General features: G+C 37.1%; 1 protein-coding gene across 5 annotated transcripts in view; it reads right to left on the bottom strand.

Annotated features, from left to right (window-relative positions):
* The window catches only part of STK33 (serine/threonine kinase 33), a 162015-nt gene that overhangs the window by 36258 nt on the left and 110628 nt on the right, over positions 1-15129 (bottom strand). For 4 of the 5 annotated variants that reach the window (XM_019629261.1, XM_019629262.1, XM_019629263.1 and 1 more), the window contains 5 exons: positions 14171-14284; positions 11902-12006; positions 7494-7632; positions 3657-3745; positions 1738-1822 (listed from right to left, as the gene is read on the bottom strand). In XM_019629261.1, coding sequence (XP_019484806.1) covers positions 1738-1822; positions 3657-3745; positions 7494-7632; positions 11902-12006; positions 14171-14284 — 532 coding nt within the window. The remainder of the gene's footprint in view (positions 1-1737; positions 1823-3656; positions 3746-7493; positions 7633-11901; positions 12007-14170; positions 14285-15129) is intronic. The other variant, XM_019629260.1, reaches the window with a different exon arrangement.

The following is a 15129-nucleotide window of genomic DNA, read 5'->3' as shown; positions in this document are numbered from 1 at the left end:
GGAGAATCTGAAAATTAAAAGTGGATACAAAATGCATATTTATGCCAATAAAACTTCAAATCTCAATGAATAATTTTCCAAAAAATTTAAATCATAAAAATGATTCAAGAAGGTATCAAAAGCTTGAATAACCTATCATAAATTGAAGATATAATAGAAACTTCATCCCACTCTACCAAAGGGTACCAGGACCAAAAAATTTTAAGGGGCAATTTCATCAATCTAATGCATAATTTCTATTAGTTACATGGTTCATGAGTATATAAAAAGTGAAACATATTTTTTAAGAGCGGCTAACATAACTATAACATCAAAAAAGACAAGGGCAGCACAAAAGAAAGAAAGCTACACTCATAGATCCTAAAGTAGTGACAAATTGAATACAGAAGTATGTTAAACAAAGTGGGGTTTAATCCAAAAGTGCAAGGATGGTTCAACCTTTTGAAAAGATATTTTATTAACAAATTTAAAGATAAAAATATATGATCATCTCAATAGGTACAGATTTCAATAGACATGTAATCACAGAAGATATATAAATAACTAACAAGTACATGAAAAGATGCTCAACATCGCTGGTCATTAGGTTAATGCAAATTAAAAACCACAATGAGATATTACTTCATACCCATAGGAATGGTTATAATTTTAAAAGATAGGGAATATCAGGTATCAGCAAGGATGTGAAAAAAACAAAACTGCCATACATTGCTAGTAGGAAGGTAAATCGTATAGCAATTATGGAAAATCATTTGGAGGTTTCTTAAAAATAACATGTAAATAATATATGACCCAGCAATTTTCTTCCTAGGTAGCTACACAAGGAAAGTGAAACTGTATGTCCACTTAAAAACTTGTACATGAATGTTCATAACAGCATTATTCATAATAGCCCCAAACTGAAAACAATCCATAGGTCCATCAGCTAACACACGGATAGCCAAACTGTAGCATATCCATACAATGGACAGTCATCAGCAACGAAAGGAGCAGACTACAGATGCATGTTACAGCAAGGATAGCTCAAAGACGTTATGCTACGGGAAAGAAGGCAGACATAAAAGACTACATATTTGATAGTTCCATTTATATGAAATGTTCAGAAAAGGCAAATCTAGAGGGACAAAAAGATAAATGGTTATCTGGGGCTCGGATAGGAGTGAGATTGAGTGAAAACAGGCATGAGGCAACTTTTGGGGGTAGAAATGTTCTAAAACTGGACTGTGGTGATGATTGCACAACTGTGTGTGTGTATGAAAAAAAAATCATGGAATGGCACACTTTTATGATATTTAAAATATATTCAGTAAAGCTGTTAAGAATCACATTTGGAAAAATGGGCAATTGCTGCTTTACAAAATATCAGTGCTCTTTATGAAAAACAATTTGATGGCAATGAAACTGGATTTAAAAAATGGAAAGAAGCAAAACACACACACACACACACACGATTTTAGCATGAATTAACAAAAACAATAATTAAGTTTGGGGTATGATTACGTAAGAGAATAAACAACCATAAGAAGAACCTAGAGAAACAATAAAAATTACAAGTTTGGCTGGTAAGAACTATGAGAAAAACACTAAAACATCTGAAATCATTTGACCTAAAACTAAAAAGGTAGTTTGAGCAGGGCTATTAAGTCTTCACAGCAAAATCAAATTGCTCAGGTTTTAATCCACATTAGTTGTTCTACTTTTTTATACAGAAAAGTCATTTTAAGTCCACCTACTTACCCATATAGATAGGAGTCCCACATGTGGTCTGCAGCATGGCTTCACCCCTGCCAAGTTTCTTCACCGCTAAGCCAAAATCAGTCACCTAAAAGAAGAAACTCAGACAGTCATGTCTTCCTGTCCCAGAGTTGACTCATTTTGAAGGTGGCATTTTATAATTGCATTTAATTCAGGGATTTCTGAGGATGAAGGGGCTTTAGTGTATAACTAATAAAGACCTTGTTTTCCCTCCCCACCCACCCCTCTGTGTGAAAAAGAAATTTGGTAAAGACAAGCTCAGTTTCTCAAATCTTGAGAAAACACCCAGGATGTCGATTATTCATTCCTTCTAGTTAAATTCACCAGTTCAACATAGAAAGTTGTAACTTGAAAAAGTCACTTAACTTTTTCCAAATAAAAAAGTAATTTTTAAAAAGTTCCCTCACTGAAAAATACATTACATCCTTAGTATGTTTATTATCATTTTTCTGATACTCAAGCTCTGTCCCAGTTTAAAACACTGTTAAAAATGCAAATCGCTCTCCTTGTCAGCACTCCCAGGAACTCCCCTTTTTTATAATTATTTTAAAAACACCATCTCTGGTAAACACTATCTTTTCTTTACTATTATTTCCTTTGGGTTTCTAGAGTATACCAATTAAAACAATGAGTACACTATTAAAAACTACAAAAAGCAAATTAACAGGAAAAAATATATAGCATGACTACAGATACACGGGAGGCCTATTCCTGCAAGTGCAGTCTTTCTGCTCAGTTCTAAATCTTGGTCGTTAAACATTTGGTTATTAAATATTCAGTATATGCCCTTGGTCTTATCTCCCAAGTTGGAACAGCCCTGGGCTGAAAACAGAAAAACAGGCACATTTATTGATCATGCAACCAAAGACAGGCTCCTGGTCCACAGATGCTGAATGCAAACTTTCCAGTGCCTTATGGAGTAAGAAAATGTTCCTATCAACATGGGATAGCACCATTCTTCTAAACAGATTAACTAATTTCTTCAGGAGTTTTCACAGTTATCCCACTTGGAGCATTATGATGCATATCTTTTTCCACAGAAAATCTATTCAGATCTCAAATACACAAAAGGTTTCATGATCCAATTCAATTCTTGGAGAGTACTTATTCCTTCATTCACCAAATATTAATTGAGCACATACTATGTTTTGGGCAGTACAAGTACCAACAGTGAATAAGATATACACAATCCCTGCCTTCATGGAGTTTACAATAGAAATATTCAACAACCTTTACTCAGGTAAAACAAAATACTGTTAAACCTGTTTATATTAATAGGGACTTAGCATCTGCAACAGATTGAGTTATTCACAGACACTTTATTCCTAAATTAACACATTCATGTATTTTGAAAGCAGCCACTATTAAAGTGCTAAGTAATAAATAATGTATCCTATCATTTATTTGACATTAAGGAACACTTAATTTGAATAAATCTTCAAGAATAAACACTTGGCACATTAATTGTGCTTAGGACATAAATATTAATACCCAGGAAAATTTTCAGTGAGAAATACAGACTTTAGCATTAATTTAGTATCAAAGGCACAGCCAAGGTGTGTTTTTTTTCCCCTAAATCTGTAACACATTTACATCAAATTACCAGGCATAATTTTGAAATTAATTAGAATTCAGAGCATCTGTTTGCTTGCTATTAACTAATGATTCAGAACTACCCAAATGAATATGTACTTAAAAAAAATTCAACAGTACCACTTAACTTGTAAAATTATTCTTGTCAGTTATAACATCTTTTGTGAAATTTTTATGTTTTTAGCACCAGACACTTATTTTGTGGCCGCTCAAAGCTTGCAAAATGTATCTAAAAAGAGGATGTATGTTGCCACTTTGTAATCAAACTGTTTATAGGCAAACATTTACCACCATTTCTAATATCTTACCTTTATGTTTAAGTTCATTTCATTGTTAGCATCAATAAAGCTGCTTTTAACCATTATGTTTTCCAGTTTTAGATCTCTATGTACTATATCTACCAAGAAGAGAAACAACAAATCAAATGAAATGAATAGAAAAAAAAAATTAGAGGGACACGAATACAACAACTAAATATATTTGACAAATTAATGTCCACTGTTGAAAAACTTGCGGAGGGCCAAACATAATTCTGCCGTTCCATTTTCTTTCTTTTTTAAAAAAAATTAGTTTCAGGTGTACAAAGCAATGTCATAGTTAAGACATTTACATCATTTCCTTTTATTCAAACCTGTGTTATCCACATTCCTAACCTGAAGCAGCCATTTTCTTACACTCCGTCATCTCTCCCCATTCCGCTGTTTCCCCTCCCTCCCGCGCCTGGCTGCTGCTCTTCCTGACGAGTGGCCTGGTGAGTGTGGAGGAGGAGCCTGCCCAAGGTTAGGTACTCCCCGGAGGAGGGAGACAATTGTAGTCAAAAGCCCAGCAAGGCTTCCCCGTAGCCTTAGATCTTGAAATAGAGGATTGCTTCTTTACTTCTATGCGTATGCTATTGCCAACATAAACATTTAACATACTGCCATTTGGCTGCATCTATACAAACTACACTTATTTCAGTATATTTTTCTATAACATCAGTGCACACTTTCCTACTCTTTACATGTTAAAATAAAAAAACAAACAAAAACCCTTGAGATGCAAAATCCCCAGTTGAACAAGTTAGGCCTCGGGTAGGATTTTTATGTACATGCAAATAATCATGTACCAAACACTTCCTTTGCAAATAACTGAATCGGTTCACATCCATAGCAATCATTTCCCGTGACTTAAATGGTTGTATATGTAATTACTGAACGAACCCCGGACTGGCAATTATACCTAACCATTTATAGCTCCCTTGCACAGTTCCCGGTATGTGTTTTTGGAATTTTTATTGTTTCTATTCCTCTGCTTATCTCTTCTTACATAAATACCACACAGTTTTAATTAATAGATCTTTATAGTATGTTCTGATTCTTGGCAGGGCAAGTCTCCCTGCCGCCTCCATTGTTCTTCATTTTCATTGTTTTCTTTGCTGTTCTCAGCCATTTTGGAATGATTTTATCAAGTTCCATTAAAAATCCTATTAAGGTTTGTTTGGGGGTTTTTGTCTTATTTTGTTGTTGTTTTTTAAAGATTTTATTGGAGGAATTGGGAGAGGGGAACAGCATTGGGGAATTCGGGAAGGGGAACAGACAAGTTGCTGTCCTTTTGTTCTTCAGTCTAGTTGTGGAGGACATTGCTTCACTGGCCCACGTTGGTATTGTGGTCATTGTGCTCTTCCTGGCTGAGGTAGTCGCTCACTGGCCATTGGACAGCCACTCATGGCAGCCCACTGCAGCCTACACCGTCGTCAGTGACTCATGGCAGCCCAGCTCCAGGTTGAGCTGTTGTTCACCATCTTAGCTGTAGAGGGCGCAGCGTCACTGGCCCTCATGTGGGATCCAAACCGGGGCCCTGCTGCTCAGACCTGGCGTCCCAGGCCAACTCTTAACCAACGCGCCACTCAGCCAGCCCCAAGATTTGGTGGTTTTTTTTGGGTTTTTTTTTAGCTGAGCCATCCTGCCACCTGTTGGCAGCTCAGCGGCTGCTCAGCTCGGGTCGGGACTCGAACTGCTGTTGCTCAGAGCTCAAACCAAGATTTGTTTTTAATTGTACTGAAGTAATAGCTTAAGGCGGGAACATGAACATTAGCATAATATTAAGCCATTGGTTTCCTGCCCTTGCAAAAATTGTCCTCTGCCTGGAAATCCCTCCCTTTTTTCATCGGAGTTAGTATTCTTCAGCACAAGTTTTGCTTCCTCTGGTAATTCTTCCCTGCCTTTCCAAAACAAATGAAGCTCTCATTCTACTATTCTCCTTGCACTTTATATGTCTCTCTACTAAAGAAATGAACACATTGAATTACAATTTCTTTTCTACACTCAGTCTCCCAGCAGCCTGAATTCCTTGAGGTGCAGGGCACTTGTGTTTTCATCTTTGTAACTCGAGGACTGACCACAGTGTAGTAGGTACTCAGGAAATATCTGCTGAGCGAACCCTGGGTTCCAGAACCAGCTCTGCACACCTAACCATGTCACGTCTCCTCTCTGGAAGAAAGTTTCTTCTCATCTATAAAGTGAGTAGGTTCCAAAGTCATATGGAAGCCAAACTAACCTTGAAGGAAAAAATAGGGAGGAGCATGAGGAAAAGCAGCAGCACAAAGGGCAGTAAAGCAATTAGAATAATTAGAATAATTTTTAAATGTGGATTTTAAACTGGTGAAAACTATCCTGTATGATACTATAATGATGGATACCTGTCTTTATATGTAGAACACCAAGAGTGAACCCTAATGTAAACCATGACTGTGGGTGATTATGATGTGCCAATGTAAGTTCATCACTTGTAAGGAATGTCCCACAGCGGAGGGGGATGTTGATAATGGGGAAGGCGGTGCATGTATGAGCATGGGGTATACAGGTGTCCCTCACTTTTCAAAAGTTCACATTATGCCACTTCACTTTTATAAAAGACCTACATTAGTACCTGTTTTCGCTAACCAAAAGAAATCCAAAGAGGAGTTGTGCTTTTATGAAAAACTGCAAAAAATGAGAATAGCATTCAGCATTTGTTTTGAATGAGCCTTTACAGAGGCAGCGTGCACCCCAAGCGGTGACAGTGACCCTGCCAAGCTCCTGGGAACCACACTCAGCACCTCAGCATCAAGCCTCCACAGCTGTGAACTGTGCCTGAGAGCATCTGTACTTTATCTCGATTTATTTTGTGCATCTGTTAGCAAGATGTGTCCTAAGGTATCAGAAAAGCCTAAGGGAGCTCATAAGGGTGTTACACTTACTGTAAAACCAGACGTAATTAAGCATTTCGATTGTGGTGAACAAAATAAAGACATTGTGCCTCTGCTGAACTTGCCTGCATCCACGATTTGTACTATTTACACACAGAGATAAAGAATCTCGAAAGCTGCCGAAGTTACTATTTGTTCTGCTAGTAGTGAAGCGGTATATTTTAGTTGGAATCTAGCAATGGGTAAAATGGAAAGTCTATTGCTTGAGTGGATTCATGGCTGTACAAAGCATGGAGTGTATTTATCATAGCATTCCCGATTTTACTATATGTTAATGTTATTTGGTACAATTTGGAAGGCTATTTTTTGGGTCTGGAAACATATAAATTAATGGCAATTCTTTGCTTTACACCATTTCAGCTTACAAAGGTTTCATAGGAACCCTCCCTCCACTTTCAGACAGTGGGGGAAATGTTCATGGGAAATCTCTGTAACTTCTGTTCATTTTTGCTGTGAACCTAAAACTGCTTTAAAAAGACAAAGAAAAAAAGCCTAGAATATATGATTTTTAACATTACCAACATATAAGTGTTTTATTTTTTTTTTTTTAATTTTATTTTTTTTTTTTTTTTTTATTTTTTTTCCTTTTTTCCCCCCCCCATATAAGTGTTTTAGAAATTTCACTTTTATTATTAATTTGTCTATTTTTGATTTGCTAACAATAGCTGCTTTTCAAACTGTTGAACGGAAACGTTCGTAACTTAATCCTTGTCCATGTACAATGTAACTGTATACCTGCCTTGTTTCTAATTATAACATATCTATAAATGAAGTTAAAAAGGAAAAAAAAATTTTTAACTTGTAAGTAAAATTTTCCATACTGGTCGGCATTACTTCCTGAATCCTGAATACAATCACCCTTAAACAACAGTGACGCCTGCGTTCATGGAGTCCATGACCTGGGCGGCCCCCGTCTTACCCTTATTGTGAAGATACGCTATAGCTGATGCAAGACTGTGAATGATCCACCTTGTCTCAATCTCTGAGAAATGCCCTTTCCTACACAGAATTTCTTTGAGTTCTCCATCCTCACAGAGCTCCATCACAAGGTACATTTTCTGACATTATATATTTAAAAAGAGAGAGAAAGAGAGCAAATTATATAGTTGGGGATCTTAAAAATGTGATATATTACATATACAGTAAAAACATGATCACAATCTTAAATCATCAACCTATTCATTCAAAAATATCTATTATCCACCATATACAAGATACTATGCGGGATACTAGGGGAACAAGGAAGCATAAGACACAGTCTTTACCCTCAAGGAGCTCCCAGTATAGTTAGAATGACAATATCATGTGGTAAGTATTAATAGAAGAGGCATGAGATTACAGAGGAGGGGAGGCTCTGCCTAAAACATGCTCACTGAGGAGGCGACATTAGAGGCAGGTCTGGATGACTGAACAGGAATACAGGAGTAGAGAATGTGGGCAAGAACACGTGGTACATGCAAAGACTCCAAAGCTTGAAAAAAGCACTGGCTGTTAATAGAATAACTAATATCTCAGTGTTAACAGCATTTGGAGTTTGGTAGGCGAGAGAAGAGTGGAGTGGTGAGGGGTGAGGCTAGAAAGAACAAGCTGATGCCAGGCTGTAAAGGGTCTTGAATATCACACAGAAGGGTTTGGAATTTTTCCCCATATGCGATAAGGAGCCACTGAAGATTTGTAAGGTGGCATCTGGAGTTGGGGAAAAGGTGTATGCTATTATCAATTTTGCATTTCTAAATGGACACTCTGTAACAGTAATATGGAGCCGGCCTCAGCCAACTTTTTCTCTAAAGGCCAGGTCCAGACAGTAAATATTTTCAGCTTTGTGGGCCACTCAATCTCTTTTGTAAAAGCTGCCACAAACAATACAACAAAACTTTATTTATGGACTTTGAAATTTTAGTTTCATATAATTTTCATATGTCATAAAATACTACTGCTCTTTTACATTTCTTTCAACCATTTAAAAATTTTTAAAAATCTCAGCTTATGAGCCATAAAAAATAGGCAGCGTGACAGATTTAGCTTGCATGCTGTAGTATGCTGACTTCTGTTTAGAGAGGATAGCGGTGAGGCACAGAATGAAGACAAGAAGGGGAAGAAGAAAAAGATGTGAAAAATACCTAGGAGGAAGAAACAGTGATACTTGGTGAATAATTGGGGAGAAGTGGTAAAAGCCATAGATGAAATGCCTCTTCCATAGTTTGTTTCTGTTGATGCGTATTAATTTTACTTTAGGTATTCCAACAGTCATCTATTGAGTTAAAAAGATTCACTGAAATCTAAAATGCAAGTCTTTTTCATACCAATTGCTACTCAGTCGCAGAATACCCTCCCTGTCTCCATTCTAGTCTATGCTGCTAGATTTTTGCTGTTATTTTTAAGATTTGGGGGTCTGATTCTATTCTACAACCACTACGAATGCAAGTTCTGTGTTCAATCAGCAAGCATGAAAACAGGAAGAGAAGGCAAACACTCTTTCTTTGTATAGTCAAAATTCTGATTCACCAAACCTCAGGATGCTTTAGATAACTTCAAAAGTAACTAAAGAATTCTGCAAAGTGTAATACATAAGTCAGCTTTTGAACTAGGCCACATGTTTCTTCAGTGACAGCGCTGTAGGGATCACTGGTACATGAAATGATAAGTGAACTCTTTAGAAGGAAAAGTTACCTTAGCAGCACTTATAATATAAATTGGTGTCAATTTTAAATATGTAAGTTGATAAAAGTTATATCAACCAATTTTTTAAAAGTCTTTATATAATTATTAGCAATAACTGTGTAAATCTGGAGAACATTTAGACTCACAAGAAACCCTAACACAGTCAGACTGGGTGATCAATGCTAACACCATGGCCCACCCATCAGGTAGCAATTTCCAGTAATCCTTAAGATATTGAAGCCATCTTAAGGAAGGTCTAGGCATTTGTGTGAGTTGCAGATTGGGGAGGGGAGCATATCTGACCTACATGAATCAAGAGCAAGCAATATATACAAAAGACAATCACAGATGATGGTTTCCTTTGCCTTCAAACTACTCTAGATTTGAACATTCACCTGTGCCCATGATGGAGTAACAGAGACCAGACTTACCCTCCCTTCCTGAAACAACTAAAAAATAGACAAAATACATAAAACAACACTTTTCAGACATTAGACACCCAACAGGCTAGGACAGTGATCCCCAGGAGGGACAAGCCCCATGATTATCCTAGCTTAGCATCTGGAAAGAGTTTCCAGGCCGCAGAGCAGAGAGAAGGAATCCATCTGCTCTATGAATTGAGAAGATGAAACGGGGAGTCCAGGAAGGCCAAAGACAACTAAAGTTAACAAGGCGCATACCAAAAAGGAGAAAGCTTACACAGAGAAAGCTCCAGAGGTTTGCAGCGAGGCATTAAATACTTCAGCCACGTACTAATTAGCATATGTAAATGAGGAAACTATATGAAGCTGGGAAAGGAACCTTGCAAAAGGAGCAGAGAAAACACTCACTGCAGCTTACACATGACCAGGAAAAGTTTGTATCCCCATTAGTCATAGTGGAAAATCTCATAATTCATGGGGCATTGGGTAGAGTACTCAGAAGGGTCATACCCCATTAGTAGGAAAAAATTAGCCCTAGACCAAAGGCTGGTCTGGTACCACCTAACAAAGTTTAAAGCAAGCTTCAAAAGTATCAAACTATTTCTAAGTAACTTAACTATGTCCTATGACAAAGCTAAAGAATAGTTATAAGAATATAAAAATATCCAGCATCCAATAAAAAAATTAACAGACATATAATGTAGCAGGAAAATATAACCCATAATGAAGGGGAAAAAAATCAATCAATCGAAAGTGACCTAGAAATAACACACATGATCGAATTAGTAGAAAAGGACATTAAAAGTTATTATAACTACATTTAAGAAGGAGGAAATATTGACCCAAATCACATTTCCACTGGAAGGGATAAACAGAAAATATGATGCTACAGAAAGAGAAACTACTGAATCTGAAAACATCACAATAAAAACTATGCTAAATGAAACAGGGACAGAAAAAGATTGAAAAAAATGAATAAAGCATCAGTAGCTGTGGACAATATTAAACAATCTAACATGTGTGCTTGGAGTCCCCAAAGTGGGAGATGGCAGAAAAATATATTTAAAGAAATAATGGCCAGAAATTTCCTAAATTTGATGAAAACCATAAACTCACAGATCCAAGAGGCCCCATGAATCCCAAGCACAAGAAACATAAAGAAAATTACACTGAGGCACAACATAACCAAATTGCTTAAAGCTGACAATAAAGAGCAAACGTATTCCAAGATTTGGAGATAAAAGAAATCACAACTCTAAGGCTGAGAAGTAGAGAAGACTTTTGGCATCACTGTCATGTCCCGCTCCCAAATGGATAACTGTGGTCTTTAACAGTTATTAAGCACTCCTAATGAATCAAGCATAATGCATAATGCAAGTTGACTATTACTGCCTGAGAGACTGGCAAAGGAAACAAAAGATAATAGCTACCATTTAATGAGGCAGACGCTTTATATCCATTTTCCCATTTAATCATTCAATAAGCAAATGAGGTCGATACTATTGTTAAACCCATTTTACAGATGAGGAAACTGATGTATAGAGAGATTGAGTAACTTGTCATAGTCTCATAGCTAATAAGTGGTGGAGCCAGGATTCAAATGCACAGGTAATCTGATCCCAGAGTCCACATGCCTAACCACTATTATTAGACTGCCTCCACTCAGAGAAACACCCAAGCCCACTGGCACTAAATTATCTGGAGGCAGAATGGCAAATCCCCAGGCTTTAGAACAATTCCACATGAAAATTATAGGCATTTAAAGAGAAGAATGATAACATCTAGGGAAGAAAAAAGATTAAACACGTTGGTAAGACACAAATGAGAAAATATCTTCTATGTAGTGCCAAATATATTCGTGCTAATTTTATTATAAAGCTAACCTTGCAAAATTAAGACAATATTCCAAGGCTCTAATTGAGGAATCAAGGACCAAAGCAAAAGGAAAGTCACCTCTAAGGAAGCTTTGATCACTGTTTGGTTATGTATAAAGTTGTTTCAATTTTAAACATTTGTTTTCAATATGCCACCCAGAAATATCACTAAAGCCATCAATCTAATCATCAGACACCTAATTATACAATCAATAATAAAAGTCCTCCAGAATGCTCTCATCAATCTCCAGTGACAGACTTATGTCAAGGACATGAGCAACTGTGCCCCAAAGGGATTAATCCAGAAAGGAATGATGTTCATTTTGTAATAATCACAACTTTCAAAATGCAGCACCTGATAAAGCTTTACCTTGGGCGTCTCGAACACTTGTTCCAGATGTATGATGTGTTCATGTTTCACACTTTTTAGGATGTTCACCTCCCGTTCAAGTAACTTCACAGCAGAGCTTCCAGCCTTAAATAATGAGGAAACATATATTTCACAGATGAATGTCGCTACTACACACCTCAATATAAAAGTTACAATTATTCTTATATTTTTCCTACATTTTCTTGAGAGGTTTCTTTTTCAAAAGATAGCATGATAAAATTAAACTATACCCCTTCTTTCCTTTGTCCAATTTCAACTTATATGTAATTTGGCTTCACACTACATGCATTTCTGAGACTGTTTCTATAAATTAACCACAATCTGGTCTCTGTCCCCTCACAAAATTATTCAGATTTTTAAGACAGTATTTGGTATTTCCTTTAAAATCATGTGGACCCTTTGATGTTAGCATAATAAAAACAAAATCTACTTTCCAAGGAAATCAGTTGGAGAAGATAAAAATAAAGTGTTTTTCTGTTTTGTGGTTGTTTTGTTTTGATTATATTTATAAATATCAAAAGAAACAATAGGAAGTGAGATTCTACACTTAGCCCTGCATTATATCACTTCCTGGTCCCCAGGCCTCAAAAATTAACTGAGAGAGAAAGAGAAATGCAGATGTTGCCTTCCAACCAGCCTCACTCCAATGTTCCCTCCTTACATGTAGCCCTTCACCATACCTGACAGCAAAAGGTAAAGGCAGGGACTCCCCAGGGCACACAGGCCTTCGGTCAGGGTGTGAGTAACTGACTTTCTACAATGTCATCGAAGAAATTCTAGAAGGGCTGTTCTCATCCTCACCACCACTGCCACCACCCAGTCATCACCCCTATTGCTATCTAAGTTACCATCATTATTTGTAAATAAGCATTGTCCTCATCCACATGTAAATATTCCTGAAAGGGGTAACCAAGGTCTTACCCCTTCCTCCTTCCCCCCACTGACCCTTCCAAGTTTGGGAGAGTACATATTAGCTCTTAAAGGATTGCAAAGGGATTGATCATAAAGCAATCTTGACCTAGTTAAAATTTTATCTAGAGTTATCCCTGCTTCTAATTGCCCTTATGCGTTAATCATCACTATCTCAGGATTGCATAGGAAGCTGCCCACCCACTATGCCCTGCCCATGTAGGATGAAAGTCACATTTTAAGCTTATCCTAGAGGGTTAAGAGAAATAGCGACTGTGAAGAGTGAACTTCTGTCTAGACGAGCTATGGAAAGTTATCATTGCTTCTCCTAAAATCCACCTCAATTTTGTTCCAAACTCCCTCCCCAAATGACTGGACTTGTATGTAATGCAGTAATATATTGCCCAGTTCACACACTGACGATGTAATTTTGTTTTACTATTCTTAGTGTCCTGTAAACTCTCAGCATCAATATGTGTGTACAAGATCATGAATTCCTAAAGCTGCAAGCAGGTATCTTGACTATATAACCCTGAAACCTAATGGCTAACCCTACCTGACACCAAAGGGGCAAAGAAAATAATATCCCATGTAGCACTGTGGTTCTAAAGTTCTGAAGATTTCTAGAAAAGCTCCGGATCTCCCTTTATGGAGATTTATGTGTTATTCTATTGATCTTTAAGGAGAAACAGTGTGGTGTGTAATTTGTGATAGTTTGTTTTAAAGAACACATAAAACCTACTATTTCATTTTAGAAATATAAAATGTATCATCACAAATCTAAGCCCAGGCACAGAAATTTTTTAAAAGGTGATGAAATGGTCAGGTGTAAAGGAAAACCCGAGAAGTTAGACTCTCCATTAAAGAGAAGCCCAGTCGTTTTCCAGCCAAAAGAAATCCAGTGAGGAATATGGAGAATACAAGTAAACAGCATCATAGGTAGTTGGGGGGAAAGTGGCTCACACTGAAAAAGCAGGTAGGACAAATAGACAGAATAAGCTAACAGCGAGGAAAAGGGAACCAAAGAAAAGGAAAGAACAGGGGAAAAGTATAGCAGAACTACATCAGGAGAGAGTCCCAGGACTCATTTTTGGACAAAGACATCTCTAGCCAATAGCCCTACATTTATACATACTGATAATCAGACCTTACCTTCAACGCACACTGGTTATATTGGTTATGTCAGTTATCCTTTCACTTGCTGGAGAAATGCTCACACCTCTCCAGGGGAACAGCCCAGATCCCCGGCCCATAGGGTCAGAGGCAGTTGTGTTAAAGTGAAAACCTGTGCTGCCTACTGGCACTGTGCCCTCAGGATGCTGCTGCTAATAAACCTTACCTTTTCTTTGTTCACTTTTTTAATTGCCCACTTAGTTCCTGTTTCCTTGTCTGTGGCTTCAATGACCATTCCAAAGCTCCCTTGTCCCAATACTCTTCCAAAAGTATAGATTTCCTGGATAAAAAATAAGAGCTCCTTTGTCTCTCTCTGCCATTCATCAGTTGTTAAAATTGAACACAATACTGACAGATATCCACCCTAGGGAAGAGAAATCTGCCCCGGGGTAAAATCAAATAGAAGACACAACATATTTGCTTCAATATTAATAAACACATCTTAATTAAACAAAAATGAATTTTGATGAATTCGATTAAATGTCCTTTGGAGGAAAACCATAAAAATCCTAATGGGGAAATATGGAAAACCTCAAAAGTATAAAAACGCATCTCTTACAAACTATAATATTAATGAAATATCGTCATAAGAAAAAGGAGGAAGAGAGTATTCATACATACTCGTACATAAATATGTATGTGTATAAAATACGTTCACCCAAAAAATCATCCCCAAACTCTTAGAGCTATATGATAACACATATTAACCATGGAACACCTGGTTTCTTGCTTATCAAGAAACACTTTTTCTTTATCTTCATAATTGCTATTAAAAATCATTTTTTCCCTTTTGTTTAGACAAAGCAGTATGTGACAGAAATTTTTTTAAATCAGCACAGAGAAGAAAAAAACCATCCATACTAACACTATCCAGACCAAGAATCCTTCCATTTATCATTTAACTTCTGCTTACAAAGACAGAACGCACTGGCCTTGCCAACACCAGCATTGTGGTTCATACTGTAAAATCACAAATAAGTAACCAATTACACTTGCATTTCTTGTGAATTTGGTTGAGGAGAGTCAGTCTCCCTGATCCAAACCAACTCCAGGGCATTAACAAGCGTTTCTGGGAGGGAATGAAGGAAAGATGGTAGGGAGGAAGAAAACGAGAGAGAGAGAGAG

Source organism: Hipposideros armiger, unplaced genomic scaffold (assembly GCF_001890085.2).
Source record: "Hipposideros armiger isolate ML-2016 unplaced genomic scaffold, ASM189008v1 scaffold_834, whole genome shotgun sequence".
Lineage (NCBI taxonomy): Eukaryota > Metazoa > Chordata > Mammalia > Chiroptera > Hipposideridae > Hipposideros > Hipposideros armiger.
This window is presented reverse-complemented; position numbering and strand designations above follow the sequence as displayed.